This window comes from Oreochromis aureus, linkage group 4, assembly GCF_013358895.1.
Source record: "Oreochromis aureus strain Israel breed Guangdong linkage group 4, ZZ_aureus, whole genome shotgun sequence".
In the NCBI taxonomy this organism is placed as follows: Eukaryota; Metazoa; Chordata; class Actinopteri; order Cichliformes; family Cichlidae; genus Oreochromis; species Oreochromis aureus.
Genome location: NC_052945.1, coordinates 1,855,001 through 1,868,809, shown reverse-complemented (window position 1 = coordinate 1,868,809; position 13,809 = coordinate 1,855,001). Strand labels below are relative to the sequence as shown.

The 13,809-nt window shown below is 43.1% G+C and overlaps 1 protein-coding gene across 4 annotated transcripts in view; it reads right to left on the bottom strand.

The window, feature by feature from the left end:
• Positions 1-1,174: 1,174 nt before the first annotated feature.
• LOC116318624 (caskin-2-like) overlaps positions 1,175-13,809 on the bottom strand; it is a 58,017-nt gene continuing 45,382 nt past the window's right edge. For all 4 annotated transcript variants that reach the window (XM_039610699.1, XM_039610700.1, XM_039610702.1 and 1 more), the window contains 9 exons: positions 13,788-13,809; positions 13,070-13,136; positions 11,230-11,327; positions 10,817-10,927; positions 8,875-8,976; positions 8,640-8,778; positions 6,886-8,559; positions 4,297-4,579; positions 1,175-4,062 (listed from right to left, as the gene is read on the bottom strand). The exon at positions 13,788-13,809 is cut by the window's right edge and continues 109 nt beyond it. In XM_039610699.1, the coding sequence (XP_039466633.1) occupies positions 3,966-4,062; positions 4,297-4,579; positions 6,886-8,559; positions 8,640-8,778; positions 8,875-8,976; positions 10,817-10,927; positions 11,230-11,327; positions 13,070-13,136; positions 13,788-13,809 (2,593 nt within the window). In that variant the 3' untranslated portion in view covers positions 1,175-3,965. The remainder of the gene's footprint in view (positions 4,063-4,296; positions 4,580-6,885; positions 8,560-8,639; positions 8,779-8,874; positions 8,977-10,816; positions 10,928-11,229; positions 11,328-13,069; positions 13,137-13,787) is intronic.

The following is a 13,809-nucleotide window of genomic DNA, read 5'->3' as shown; positions in this document are numbered from 1 at the left end:
GGCTTCAATTCTGGGATAAATGTGTGTAAAAACAAACACCTCATCATTCACCACACTCCAATCTGGCCAACAGGACAGGTCTGGTAAAAGTAGCTCATACATTCAAGACTTTTAACTACATTTTTCCTAAGTTTCAGTGAAGCCCTCCCCCATGGTCATTCATACCACATCACAGTAGCTAAACAGCTAAGCTGTATGTGACCCATGGTGGCACTCCTGATATACAGTTATGAATGATGTCACTATTTTAAACTCATTCAGATAATTCAAATAAAACCTCAGTTATCAGAATCAAAGTGTTAGTGAAGCACAATCAACCCAAACCTTTTAAACTGGGGTAAAGTCCTCACCAGTCCACCTCATCCAGTCAGTGAAGCTCAGTGTTGGTCAAGTTAGTAACTAATTACTATTTTCAACTAATTCTCCAACAAAGTAATCCCGTTACTTTACTGATTACCTATTTTCAAAAGAAATTAGTTACTTTATTACTTAGTCACTTTTTAAAAACATGACACACAACCTGGACGTAATAAAGCAACAGGCCTTTCACATGCACATTTCATCAAGCATAAATTTCATTATATGCAACAGTCTTTGACTTTAACAGTTAAACCTATTTCCTGCATATTCCAGCATATAAAAATAAAATAATGGTTTGTATTTACACTCTTTCACATGTGGAGGTTTGCCCACAGCGGTCATGTCAGTGGGGTTTCTCTGTGAATGTCACATTCGTGCTCGGTGCTCGCTCAGAGTTGAAGTTGAAGTTTTCTCTGGAGAAAGAAGTTTTCTTCCCACGCAGAGCGGACGCTAATGTTTTTGTCACTTTTTATGCAATCAAACTCAAAGTAATGTGATTACTTCCACGCTTTAAACGCTGCATGGTCGTACTCTCTCCAACACTCCATATTATCCATTGTTGATCTGCACACGTCTGTTGCTGCTCCAGACGTTGCACGCTCGTACGTCATTGTCATGAGACACTCTCACAAACAAAATCACGGTTTAGTAACGCAGCGTGCGTACAGGAAAGTAACAGTAATCTAATTACTTTTTTTGCAATAGTAATCCCTTAATGTACTTGTTACTTGAAAAAAGTAATTGGCCCATCTGTGCTGAAGCTGTGTATGTGTGTCAGTGTCCATATCACAAGTATGAGTAAAGAAACCCCAAATCAGGACAGTATGTATATTTAATGGTTAAACAAACAGCTCAGAAGACAAAAGAACATCCAAAAAAAGCAGCAGCGCACACACAGACATCATCCAGGTCAACAACACACTACACTTTGACCCATTACATATTTACTGTTTCTGGAGATTATTTTTGAAGATATTACTTTTACATCATGTTTCAGTGATTCTGTTTTTCCAACACAGCTCTGTAAGGTAAAGGAATAAAGTAACACGTTTAAGCTCTGATATAAAATGTTGATGGACAACAGCAGGTTGTGTGAAAGGCTTAAAATTATTGCTAAAATGTTAAAAAGGTGACATGTCATAACGAATGCACTGGCCTATCGTTATTGTGGGGAACTCCTCAGGGAATCCTCCTGGGTCCTCTTTATTTGCCCCGTACAGTCAAATATCTGAAAATACAGCTGCATGACCCTCTGTGCTGATGATATCCAGCTTTATATGTGTGTGTAACACCTGTTAAGGATGTTAGTGCTTGGGTGCTTCATAAATAGCTATGTTAAACTTCAAACACCACCTTAAAACCTTTTTTTTGTTACTGGCCCTGAATGGAGTATTTACCAGTAATCCAGCCACAGTGGGAACGTTACTTTGATTTCCAACACGTTTCAGCAAAAGTTTTATATCACAGAGCTGCTAACCTTTTAAGATTTACCAATAAGCAAAACAACAGTGGTACTGCTGCCATCTGTTTGGCCAGCTGAGATGGAAATCTTAGTCTGGCATTTTAAATCTTTCATATTGGGAACAGGAGTCATGGAGCAGCCATGCATTCAGGGATTTTCCTGAGAATCACAAATCCAAAGCCGAGCATCTCATTCACAAAGATACCACAAAACAACGGGTCAACAACAGTCAGCGCAGGGTCAACACAAATGAAACATTCAGAGCAAGCATGGCATGCTAAATATGGACACTGTATCCATACACTGCAGGCTAGACACAAAAATAACATTTCATAAGCATCTTACAATAACGAGATGGGTAACAGCTCCAAATTTCACTCATTTTCTTTTAAAGGAAATGTTTATGAAAATCTGTACAGACCTTTGGTTGGATACGTACTCCTGTATATATCTCTACTAGTGTACAATATACATATTTAGATAACGCTAATTTAAATACTAATTTGGCTAAAATGAATATAAAAAATAACATGTATATATAAGTGTCTCATGCTGCTGTCAGCTGTCCACACGTGAAATGAGCTTAATATGCTTTTCTTCCCTTTGAACAAACAACACAGTTGAGCACTTTTACAGGTGTTCATAAACACACATATGCGTAGAAAAAGGGTCTTTTTAACCATCGCAGACACACTGAGCGGGAACTTATTACACCGGGTTAATATCTGTATAAAATAGATTTCTTTAAATATTACAAAGGTAAAATTTGAAATGGTTCAACACACTAAAACCAGTCAAAGACCATCCAGGTTTTGTTTCAGCAGCAAGAAAACAAAGTACGATAACGACAGAAATTCAGGTTACAACAGTTCCTGATTTCAGGAACACGAATGAGAGGTTTTGAGCACAGTCAAAGGAAATGAGCAGAAAATTCAGTCTGCTTGCATATAAAGTTATATTTAAATGGTCACTTGAAAATAAATTTCATTTTAAAAGTTTACACTTACTGATTGGGAACCTCACAGGTGGCACATATTGACTATACGTGTTGTCCCCATTCTCTTTTAGCTCCATTTTTGGTCTCCACCACTTGAGGGAAATGATGTTGAGCAAGTAATTTAGTGTTTTTCAGAGTTTTCTGTACGGCTACTGGAAACTCAAACACGAAATGTTCCAGAAACCAAAACTAGGAGCTAAAAGAGGCCAAAAAGTTCCACAGATGGTGCCAGTGCTCTATGACAGTAGCTACCACTGCTGAAAAAAAAATTCAGGGGACGTGTTTTATAATGCAGTGACATTGATGCCAATAGATGCTGGTTAAAAAAAGGAAAAGGCATCAGCTTCCCTGCAGAAATACACAGTCAATAGTCTCATTTCCCACTTACAGTCGGTGTGGTTTGCCGTTGCTTAGTTTGGGCCCTCTGATGATTCATTTGCTTGATTTGGAAATGACTGCTCTGGTAGTACGATCCTCAGGTTAACGGAAGGCCACTGAATGAAAGAGTCAGTTTCTGAGCTTACCTCGTCTCTGCCTGCCGGAGTCTTTATTACGTAAGAACTAACTGGTTCTGGTTCCACTCAGCTGCTTCAGTTGGGGTAGCACGATGAGTTTCCAACATTTATTCAGTATTACTAGCAGGAAGGTCCCAGCTCCAGACAGCAAAGATGGTACCAACCATGAACTCGACTCTTATTTCATACATGCAGGCATAATTCATCATCAACCTACAAATATTAATCATTCTGACTGGTAACCAGTATTATGGTCTGCAGCAGGTCTTGTATCAGGAAGCTGCTGGAGCAGGCGCTGTTCAGCAGGTGATGGCGAGACTTGGGTGCCCTTTGACGTCCGAAGCATAAAAATTTACGTTACAGTATTCGTGTTTAACAGTGATACTCAGCTCAGGGTTTCTCCGTGCACTGTGCTCCTTCTACGTTAGCTTAGTTTATCTTTGAAAAGACACCAAAGATCCGCGCCGACCTGGAACCAGAAACCAGACACAGCTGTGGGTTAGAAATGTAGACGACTTTGTTTGACTAAGTGCTGGTGTTCAGGCTGAGACAGTAGCTCCTCCCACTGGGCAGGCCCTTTTCGTAATCCATATGTCACTTCCTGAGGTTTACATTGGACTTTCTGTTTATTTCAGTCCAACATGGCGTCCAGCTGGTCGGCGAGGTCATCGAACATGTTCCCGATGTCATCCAAAATGGTTCCTGCAGACCTCACTTGGTTCGCTCCACTGGTGTTAAAAAAATGAGACACGACAAATATACATTATGATGCAAAAAATGAAGAGAAGAAAAACTGGCAGCTTTACAATTCTTTTGTATATAGTCTGAAAGCTGGTGTGGCACGAGATAATTACCGAATTGAGGTCAAAACAAAATGCTTCAGTTGCTATGGGAAGGGCAACCATGCTGGGGAAAATGACGTGACTATGATTTTGACCTGACCCTCAGGTGGGTGATCTTACCTGTCAGGGCTGTTCTCCACGGTAAGTTTTCTCTCAACGTCTTTTAGAGCTGCTGCCAGAGATGTGCTGGTCTGATCCAGTCTCTGCTGAGCCACCTCCACCCCCACGGACGGCTGAGGGGGAAGACCTGGACCCAATGCATATATGTGAGACCTCCCAGCTGCCAGAGACGGGCTCTGGGGGGCCTGAGTGGATGGAGCTGGAGGCCCGTGGGCGGGTGAGGATGGAGAGGTGAAGGCCAGACTTTGAACCACACTGACGGTCACAGTAGGAGACAAGAGTCCTGCAGAAGAAGATATCCATGAAGTAAAACAGCAACAAGTGCCAAGGTTGAGACATGAACATGTGTCAACCTACATCCAAGTCAAGTTACATCCATTCATCCATCCGTCCATCCATTCATGATGCATTGAGCATTTCTTCTTCTGTCTCCTTTCTCACTCACTATGTGTTAATAGACCTCTCTGCATCGAATCATACCTGTTATTAATCTCTGTCTCTCTTCCACAGCATGTCTTTATCCTGTCTTCCTTCTCTCACCCCAACCAATCACAGCAGATGGCCCCGCCCCTCCCTGAGCCTGGTTCTGCCGGAGGTTTTTTCCTGTTAAAAGGGAGTTTTTCCTTCCCACTGTCGCCAAAGTGCTGCTCATAGGGGGTCATATGATTGTTGGGCTTTTCTCTGTTGTATTACTGTAGGGTCTACATTACAATATAAAGCATCTTGAGGCGACTGTTGTTGTGATTTGGCGCTGTATAAATAAAATTCAATTGAATCATATCAACCATCCATTCTAATCTTCCTTTCCATCTCAAGTTCCACCATACCATCACTTACAAACACGACTGAGACACTTCTATCTAGCAAATCAAAATAATTTGAAATTGTACCAAGTTAGAGAGGCAAGGCTTAGCTGATCTGCACATGTGCAGAGGCGAGAGAGTGGATATTTGGCGAAAAGATGATGAAGATGGAGCTGCCAGGTAGGAGAAAAAGAGGAAGACGTGCAGAGGTTTAGTATGACAGAAGAGGATGCTGGGATAGAGTGAGGTGGAGGCAGATGATCCACTGTTGAGACCACTAAAGGAAGCACCCAAAAGAAAAAGAACCAAGACCCAGGAAAGCTCCCAAGTCCAAATCAAAAAGTCCAAATCCCAGTCTCAAGCGCTGTCTAGAAATAAAAGACCAGCATGTCTCAAAGTAAGTACAACATGCCCGTACTCCAAGTCCAGAACCAAAGTTCCAGTTTCTCTTCATCCAAATGAAACCAGAGGGCGTAGTAACAGATCACAAGTACAAGAAAGTAGGACTCGCATGTCACATCAATAGTCAAATCAGAATTCAATCAGTTATTGAGCCCACGTTTCCTTAACCCTCTGGGGTCCAGGGTATAATTGGCCGTTTTGACTACTTTTGATTTTACTTCTATATTTCACCTTTAAAATATGTTTTTCTTGCCTTGTTTGGTATCATTATTTACAGCACAACCTGAAATATCTGAAATTTGAGTTATTTTTTCATTTTGGTATACTATATTAGCACAGTTGATCTAAATTCAGACAAAAAAATTCAAAATCTGAGTAGTAAAAAGTTATATTTTTTACTGTAAAACCCACAAACATGTTTAACGAATCATTTTCATAACTTGAAATGCAAATAGAAATTGTACATTTCTAAAAATTATGCACAAGTTTTGCAAACAACAAAGTTATATGGTACTATTTACCTAAAAATGCAGCCAAGGCCTCAGGCGTTTTTTATATAACCATTTAAATCTATTTACAGAACAATCAGGTGTGCTGCATCAAATAAGAAGGCACACAAATTATTTGTGCCAGTCCAAAAAGTGTAGTTTGTGTTCAGTATAAGACAGAGGAGAACACCACAGGCCTAAACCCTGCAGGTCTGACAACTGGAGGTGCATCAGTCCAGTTTTCTATGTGGAGACAGCGTTTACACTGGAATCTGCCTTTGACAGCTTTTTTAGATCAAATATGAAATTCAGCAGTCTAACCGACACACAATACAAAACAATAACTACACAACAAACTAACTACAGCCTCCAAACACGCTAAACGTCACTAATGTCTCACGTATGAAAACTCGCTCTCTCTCCTTCTTTCGCTCGCCCGCTTTCAGTCGCGGGTGTCACTCCTAAAAACTTCCCCTTCTCCCTAAACAACCAAATGTCACATGTTGCCTTATCATTTTTTTAATTGGCTGACATGGTAAACTCTAACACCAATAGGGAAGGGGTGTTTTTTCTTTTTCTTTTTTCACTCACAGGCGGAGAGTGTTTGCTAGGCTGTCTGTAGAAAACGCCGTTTTTACCGTTCTTCCCGCTGTAAACACTGTTTTATTCAGAAAAAAACATCGACACAATTCAAAAACTGGTATATAGTTTGAGGTCCGCACTTTCGACCCAAGTTAAAATGGTGACTCTGAGTCGCTGCATCTTGTAGCTGTGTCGTCTTAAATTGGTCATGTGATTTTGACGCGCCGGCGCGTCCGGCGACCCCAGAGGGTTAAGAAGCAGAATCTGCGGGTTTTATAATGTTACAGCGTATTAGTGAGGTGTGGGTATCTTACCCTGTGAAGCCAGCAGACTGTGCCGGACAGGTTTTGGGGCGACAGCAGGTTTTGGGGAGAGAGGAGGTTTAATGGGGGAACCGGTTGCTGGACTGGCTGGCCTCTCCACGCTGGTCTCACTGATTCTTAGACTGACCTCCGGGTTCTGGGATGGAGGCCTGCTGCTGCCAGACTCAGGCTCGGTGTCCCCTGTTCCCTCTCTGCTGGGGGACCCTCCTCCCTGCTCCTTGTCTTTGGGTTTGTGCCGGCGCTTCACCGTGTCCGACTCCTTCAGATTAAACTCCGGCACCTCCAGATTCTTGGCCGCTGGCTTATCAGGAGGCTCCAGCACGGTCTCGGCCCTGGGCGGACCTGGAGCTTTGGGCCTCTGTTTGATGGTCAGGTTGCCCTCTTCGGCAAAGGGGATGCACTCGCTGGAGCTGTTTTGAGGCGAAGAGGAGCGTTCCAGTCCATGACCTTTTGACTCTTCTTCCTCGGAGTCTGATTTGACCCCTCGGTCCTGTTTAGTGCTGCCGTTGTTCTCGGTGGAAACACACTGGCTCTTCACCCTCCTCCTTACTCCTGCAGCCTCGGAGCTGAGGGAGGGAGATAGAGCCTCGTGCCGCACAATATCTGGTGAGGACCCTGACATGCTCTTCCCCTCTGCGCCGCTTTCCAGGGAAGCTGTGATGCTGCGCACACTCCCCGGACTGTCAGTCACTACGCCGCCAGAGGACGAAGTCGTGCTGCTGTCGCTTAGCTCGCCACTGGTGGTGCTGCTCACTGAGCTCAGTCTCTTCGGGGGAGGAGGAGGGGGACCTTTTTTCCGGGCACGGACAGCAAACGACTGACTGCGTCCCACGTTACCATTTTTGTCTGGACTTGGGTGCAGTCGAGCCAGCTGGCTGCGGCCGGGCTTGCGCGTTAAAGTGGCGTAAGATGGCACGTTTCCAGCACGCATCAGCTCCTCGTCATCCTCGTCGGGCTCTCCGTCCGACAGAGCGTAGCGGGTCATGCTCTGGGTGCGCTTGTTGGGTGGTGTCAGGGTCATAGCGTGGTTCTCGTGTCTGGGAGACGAGTTCAGGTCTGTGGAACCGCACTGAGAATGCAGGTAACTGAACCCCTTCAGGGTTGGGGAGCCGTGAGGGGAGGAGCCTTGGGATCCAGGCAGTTTGGGCTTTGCTGGGATGGTCGGGTACTTGAACACAGTGGCCGTACCCAGAGGAACCTGTTTTGGCAGAGGCTGCTGCTGTAGGGGCCTCTGGTCCCATCCCTCAGGAAGATTCCTCTCCTTGGCTGGGCTGCCTTCCAGGCTCTCCTGGGACCAGTTCTGGGGGGTGATGGAGGCTGTAGGAGGCTCCTGTGAGCGTCCAGAACCTCTGGACCGGGTGTCAATGCTCTCCTGGCTCTGTGACATCCCCACCGCATTCTTGATGGCCAAACCTTCCTCGCAGCCTCCGTAGTGGCTTGACATTGCTGTCTGAAGCTCGGCGCTCAGCTCGCTGTCCTGGAAGGTCAGCATCTTCGGGGTGTGAGGCGAAGAGCATTCGCTGCTACCGTCGGCCTCAATGGCGACCAGGTGAAGGGCTCCGGGACCTTTGCGTCGCAGCGTGCCTTGGCCTGATTCAGCCTGAAGGATTGCTCTCTGGATGTCACACAGCTTCTTAACTGCCAACATCAGCTTCTTCTGGTGGCCTGAAAGCAAAATGAACCATCAGACTCAAAGTGCAGACGGAAGCACAATCCACAAACTCAAAGATCCAATGAGTCCTTACCCAGCTTGGTGATGCCGATCTCCTGCAGATCCTCCCAGGTGAGGTCTTTGACGATGCTGATGGAGTCGTAGCCATTTTCTGAGAGTTTTTTGTGGTACTGCGGGAGGCCGATGGCACTGAGCCACTCGCAGAGATCAGACTGTGAGAAAAGGCCACGTTAGTTGGATCAGGTGAAAAATCAGAGTATTGAGCTTATTATGCAACAGCGTGTGCACGAAACAGCGGACAGTCTTACTGGGATGTACTCTGGCAGCCATTCGGGGATGTTCAGGTTGTTGATCTCGATGGAGATTTTCTTGCGGTGTCCTGGTTTAGTCACTCCGATGGCCGTGAGATCCTGCACGCATTAAACAGCAGTGAGTCACTCAGAGAAATGACCACACGCAGAGCCGCATAGTCCTGAGACTGCATCTCTGAAGTTTATATCAGTGGTTTACAGTCAGCGTGACACGGGTGAATACTTCACTGGATTATTTGGTTAATACAATACATTACAATACAATTTTATTTATATAGCACATTTAAAAACCCGAAGGCACACCAAAGTGCTTCACAGTAATATGGAGAATCAACATAAGTCAATAACAGGGTACAAATCGGGCACTAGCACAGACAGGATAGAGGCACTAACAGACCAGGAGAGTTAGATAAATACAAAGTCTGCTAAGGCAAAAACAGCAGTAAAATTACCAAAAGTTGAATCTGTTCATCTGGACGTAGCGTTTTGTGGGAGAAACGTTTCGTCACTCATCCAAGTGACTTCTTCAGTCTCAGCTGACTGCAGGTTTCCCCAAACCTTATAAACAGTACATTTGCAAACGCTACGTCCAGATGAACAGATTCAACTTTTGGAGATTTACTTTCCTGGATGATTGAGAATGCATCAAGAAGCAGTAAAATTAATAAAAAATAATAAATTTAATAAAAGATTTAAAAGTTGGTCAGGAAAGCCAAGTCAAACAGATATGCTTTTAATCTTGATTTAAAGGACTGGAGAGAGTCCGAGGCTCGAATAGAAGCAGGGAGGCTTTTCCAAAGGTTGGGTGCAGCTGAAGCAAAGGCACGATCGCCTCTGGTCTTCAGTCTAAACTTAGGTTGGGCCAGGAGTAACTGACCTGATGATCTTAATGCACGACAAGGAGCGTACAAATTGAGGAGGTCAGTGAGGTAGCTGGGCGCAATGTTATTCAGGATTTTAAAAGTGAGTAGCAAGATTTTAAACTCAATACGATATTTGATTGGTAACCAGTGTAGATCAACAAGAGCCGGAGTAATAGGGTCAAATTTTCTAGTTCCAGTAAGAAGGCGAGCCGCAGCATTCTGAACGAGCTGCAATCACAAATCAAAGAAGAAACAAGGTTTGTCTATGAAAAAAAGGTTCTGTAATTTTGATGAAAGTGTTTACATTGTGTCAAGAATATTTTCAAATTATGAAATACTCTTTAACTTTCGCTCATTTTTAGATCATTTTAAACCGGAATAAATAGTGAATTGCAATTTTCAAAAATGCAAGTTTCCCTTTTAATTTTTCTTTATAAAATTTATAAAAATTTCTGTCACCACTGTGATGTCACCCATTGGTTTTTGAAGCTTGTGAGCTTTTTTTCAGAATCAGAAGCCTTTGGGCAACACGGGGCGTGGATCTGGCAAATTATTTTTTTATAACATCTAATAGAAATTTAGAACTTTATTAGATGTTGTTATGAAGGAGGAAGTCATCTACATAAACCAAACAGTCTGTAAACACGTTTGTTTCTGCTGTAACATTTAAACATGGGAGTCTATGGGGACTGACCCACTGCTGCCCCTGCTGGGTGTTGGAGAAACTGCAGCTTTTGGTGGTTCAGCGCTAGCCTCATTTTATCAGCTCTGGAGGTTGTCACTTAAGTAAAATCACAATGCCACAATGAGTGTAAAAAGAAAAGGCACAAGTCAAGGGAGAAGAGTACAAGCATCTAAAACCTGCAGGGCGTGTTCAGGTCATTGTGAATCAGGTCCAACTGTCCTAGGACCTGTTTGGGCTCTTAGATGGAGATGCAGATTGTTTCCTATGGGTTGGTTTTCTGATGTTTCTGATGTAGTGGGTCTAAATTTGGGTCATTCTATGTTGATACTGAGGGCGAATGACTTCAACAGAGGTTGTGCAGTTCTTTTTTAATAAAGGAGTGAAGGGTCACCTCAGGGGTCATCCTGCTGATGGTCGGTACATCATATCCAGCGTTCAGGAAGTTTCCGGTGTACTGCTCGAGCTGGAACTCACTCAGCCACTGATAGATGGCTTCTGCATCCTAAAAAACACACAGGTGCGAACACACAGACATTATTTTATCAGGTGATACATCCAAGTAAGATCTTACTTCTTTCAGTTGCAGCTTTTAAACAGAACCAGAAGCCAGCTCAGAGTTAGTCTGACAGCATATATTTCCAGTAATCCATCAGTGCGGGGCTCTGATCCAGGAATCAGGTTTATGTAAACTCTCAGTTTGTTAAACCTGCTTTCTGGAACTGGCTCCCACACTGACGTGTGAATTATTGTGATGCAAAACAAAAACTAAAAGCATGAAGTTGGTTTTAAAGCGCTGCCGTTTACCTTCCCCTCCAGCAGCTGCTGAGGACGAACAAACTGCTGGGAGAAGCTCTGCTCTGCGGGTCTCTGCACCGTCACCGTCTGCCTCCGAGGAGTCCCACCTACACAAAGGAGACGATCAACGCAGATCAAACACACCTCAGATATTATTTACTGCAGCACCGCAAAGTGACAGGAGGTAAAATAAGGCAGGAAACGGAACAGAAGGACAAATGTATGCTGCTCCAGAACATATCTCTGCTTCACAGACGGTGCATTACGACTTTTATAGTAATTTCAGATGTGATTTAAGACCAGTGTTGGGAAGGTTACTTTTAAAATGTATTCCACTACAGATTACAGATTACATGGCCCAAAATGTATTTTGTTGTTGTTAGTTACTCAAAGAGAGTAATGCATTCTGAATACTTTGGATTACCATAATATATTATCATCCTATTACTATTACTGAAGGTTACTCGCCATACCAATACCAGCTAGATTTTTAAATCTTAATATAAATAAGTAACAGTAGGTGGACATTAGGTAAGGCTGCACTTTTTGCAGCGATCTCGTATAGAAAACTATTTCTGTATCAGTAACATGTTTTCTTTCTGTCTGTTCCATAATCATGTGGAACTGCATATGATTACTTGCAGCTAGCAGGTTGTTAATGCTATCCACCAAAACAGAATGTTAATACGTGGAGATGCCAAAAATTATCAGATTATATTTTAAATATTTGTTCAATTCTCTTCCAAACCCCAGCAGCTGTCTGTTGTAAGTTTTGAGTGTTTACTAAAATAAAATAAAAAAGCGTTCTAACATCTCACCTGTTTGTTTTTATTCAGGCATACATGTGTACTATGTTTAATAAGAGAGATGAAGCTTGTGTTTCTGTCATGTAGTGATTGTGCTTAACTGTATGAAGCTTATTAGACATTATGAAACAGATGATACGGAAAAGCAAATCTTGCCAAAGTGCTTAAAATACTTAAATTATCTTTTTTTCTTACAGAAATCTACTACATCATGTGTAAGTTTTTATGTCATGCGTAATTTCCATAGCAAATATTAATCACAGTTAAATTAAGCTGTGATGTCATCAAGTACACTGCCGTTCCAATTGGGGAATGATTGCGCTGTGTTCTCGGGAAAACTAGCGAAAACGCGAATACGGACTCGTGTACGTGAGTATTTAGAAACAACCTATTGTGTAACTGACAACATTAACAGGACACTGACATTAGAGCCTCTTATTGAGTGTTTGTTTGGGTTTCCAGTGATCAGAATCAGAGAAACTGTATTAATCCCAGATGGAAATTGAGTAAAAAAAAGAAAAAAAGAAAAAAAGTGCCGCGGGTCGTAGTTGAACGCGGGCGGGCCGCTCTCAGCTATGCACCATATGCTTGCATGCTCATCCAACTACCTACACCTATGCTCCCCTGCATTTATTCACCAAAATTGGAGAAAGCATAGAGAGGGCATAGCCTAACATATGAAACAGGAAATGACCTATTTATTTCAACAAAGTTACTGTATTCTGATTATCACCTATTTAAACGGTAACTGTAACAACTGTAACTGTACAGTTACTCATATTTTGCATTTCAAATATGTAACATCGGTACATATTCCATTACTCCCCAACGCTGATCAACACACAGGTAGCCACAGCAGATGGCCTTGCCCCTCCCTGAGCCTGGTTCTGCCGCAGGCCCCGCCCCTCCCTGAGCCTGGTTCTGCTGCAGGTTTCTTCCTCTTAAAAGGGAGTTATTCCGCTCATAGGGGGTCATATGATTTTTGGGTTTTTCTCTGTGTGTATTATTGTAATATAATGAATTGAATTGAACTGAATAGGTACCTGCAGGATGATCGGCTGGCCTGCTGAGGTCTGCAGACTGCCCCGGATCAACAGCAGAGGGCGCCGCCTGCACATAAAAACATGTAAAACAGCAGCGTTGCAGTCAGCGAGCAGCACAGAGCTTCACATCAACACACATAACACAAAATAATAGAATTTAGAAGAAAAACAATAAATGAAAAGGCAAATCTGTGCAAATCGTGACACATGAGATTTCAGCAAATTTTTAGGTTATCGGAACAAATTAATCATCTGAGTTTTTACTGAGTCTGACTCTCAGGTATTCAAATCATTAATGAGATGAAACAAAATCATCATTTCAACACTGACTGTAAGTGAAATATGAAATGTGTTTCCATCCACAGTGCAGTGATAACTTCTCACAGGGCAGAAAGGAAAACAAGCTGTCTGTAGCATCTACAGCCATCAGATGTACTCGGCGTTTCAGGAGTCACATGTCATCTTATTCTGTGTTTCACGTGATTCGTGACACCAAACTTTACCGAGGTCTGTTTATGTAAACTCCAAAGTCCTCTTCCAGATATCAATAAAAATGTGTTTGAGGAGGTCAAAGGTCACATTCGGGCTGTGGTAGTGAAACCGACTCAGTCCAAAACATTTCTGTGTTGTATTCAGAGACTCGTCCAGATTAAAGTTTCCAAATCTGAGAAATGGGCACATACGACGGTGCTTATGTGTCCACGTGCATCCGCTGTACCTTGTTGTCATGGTGACTGGCG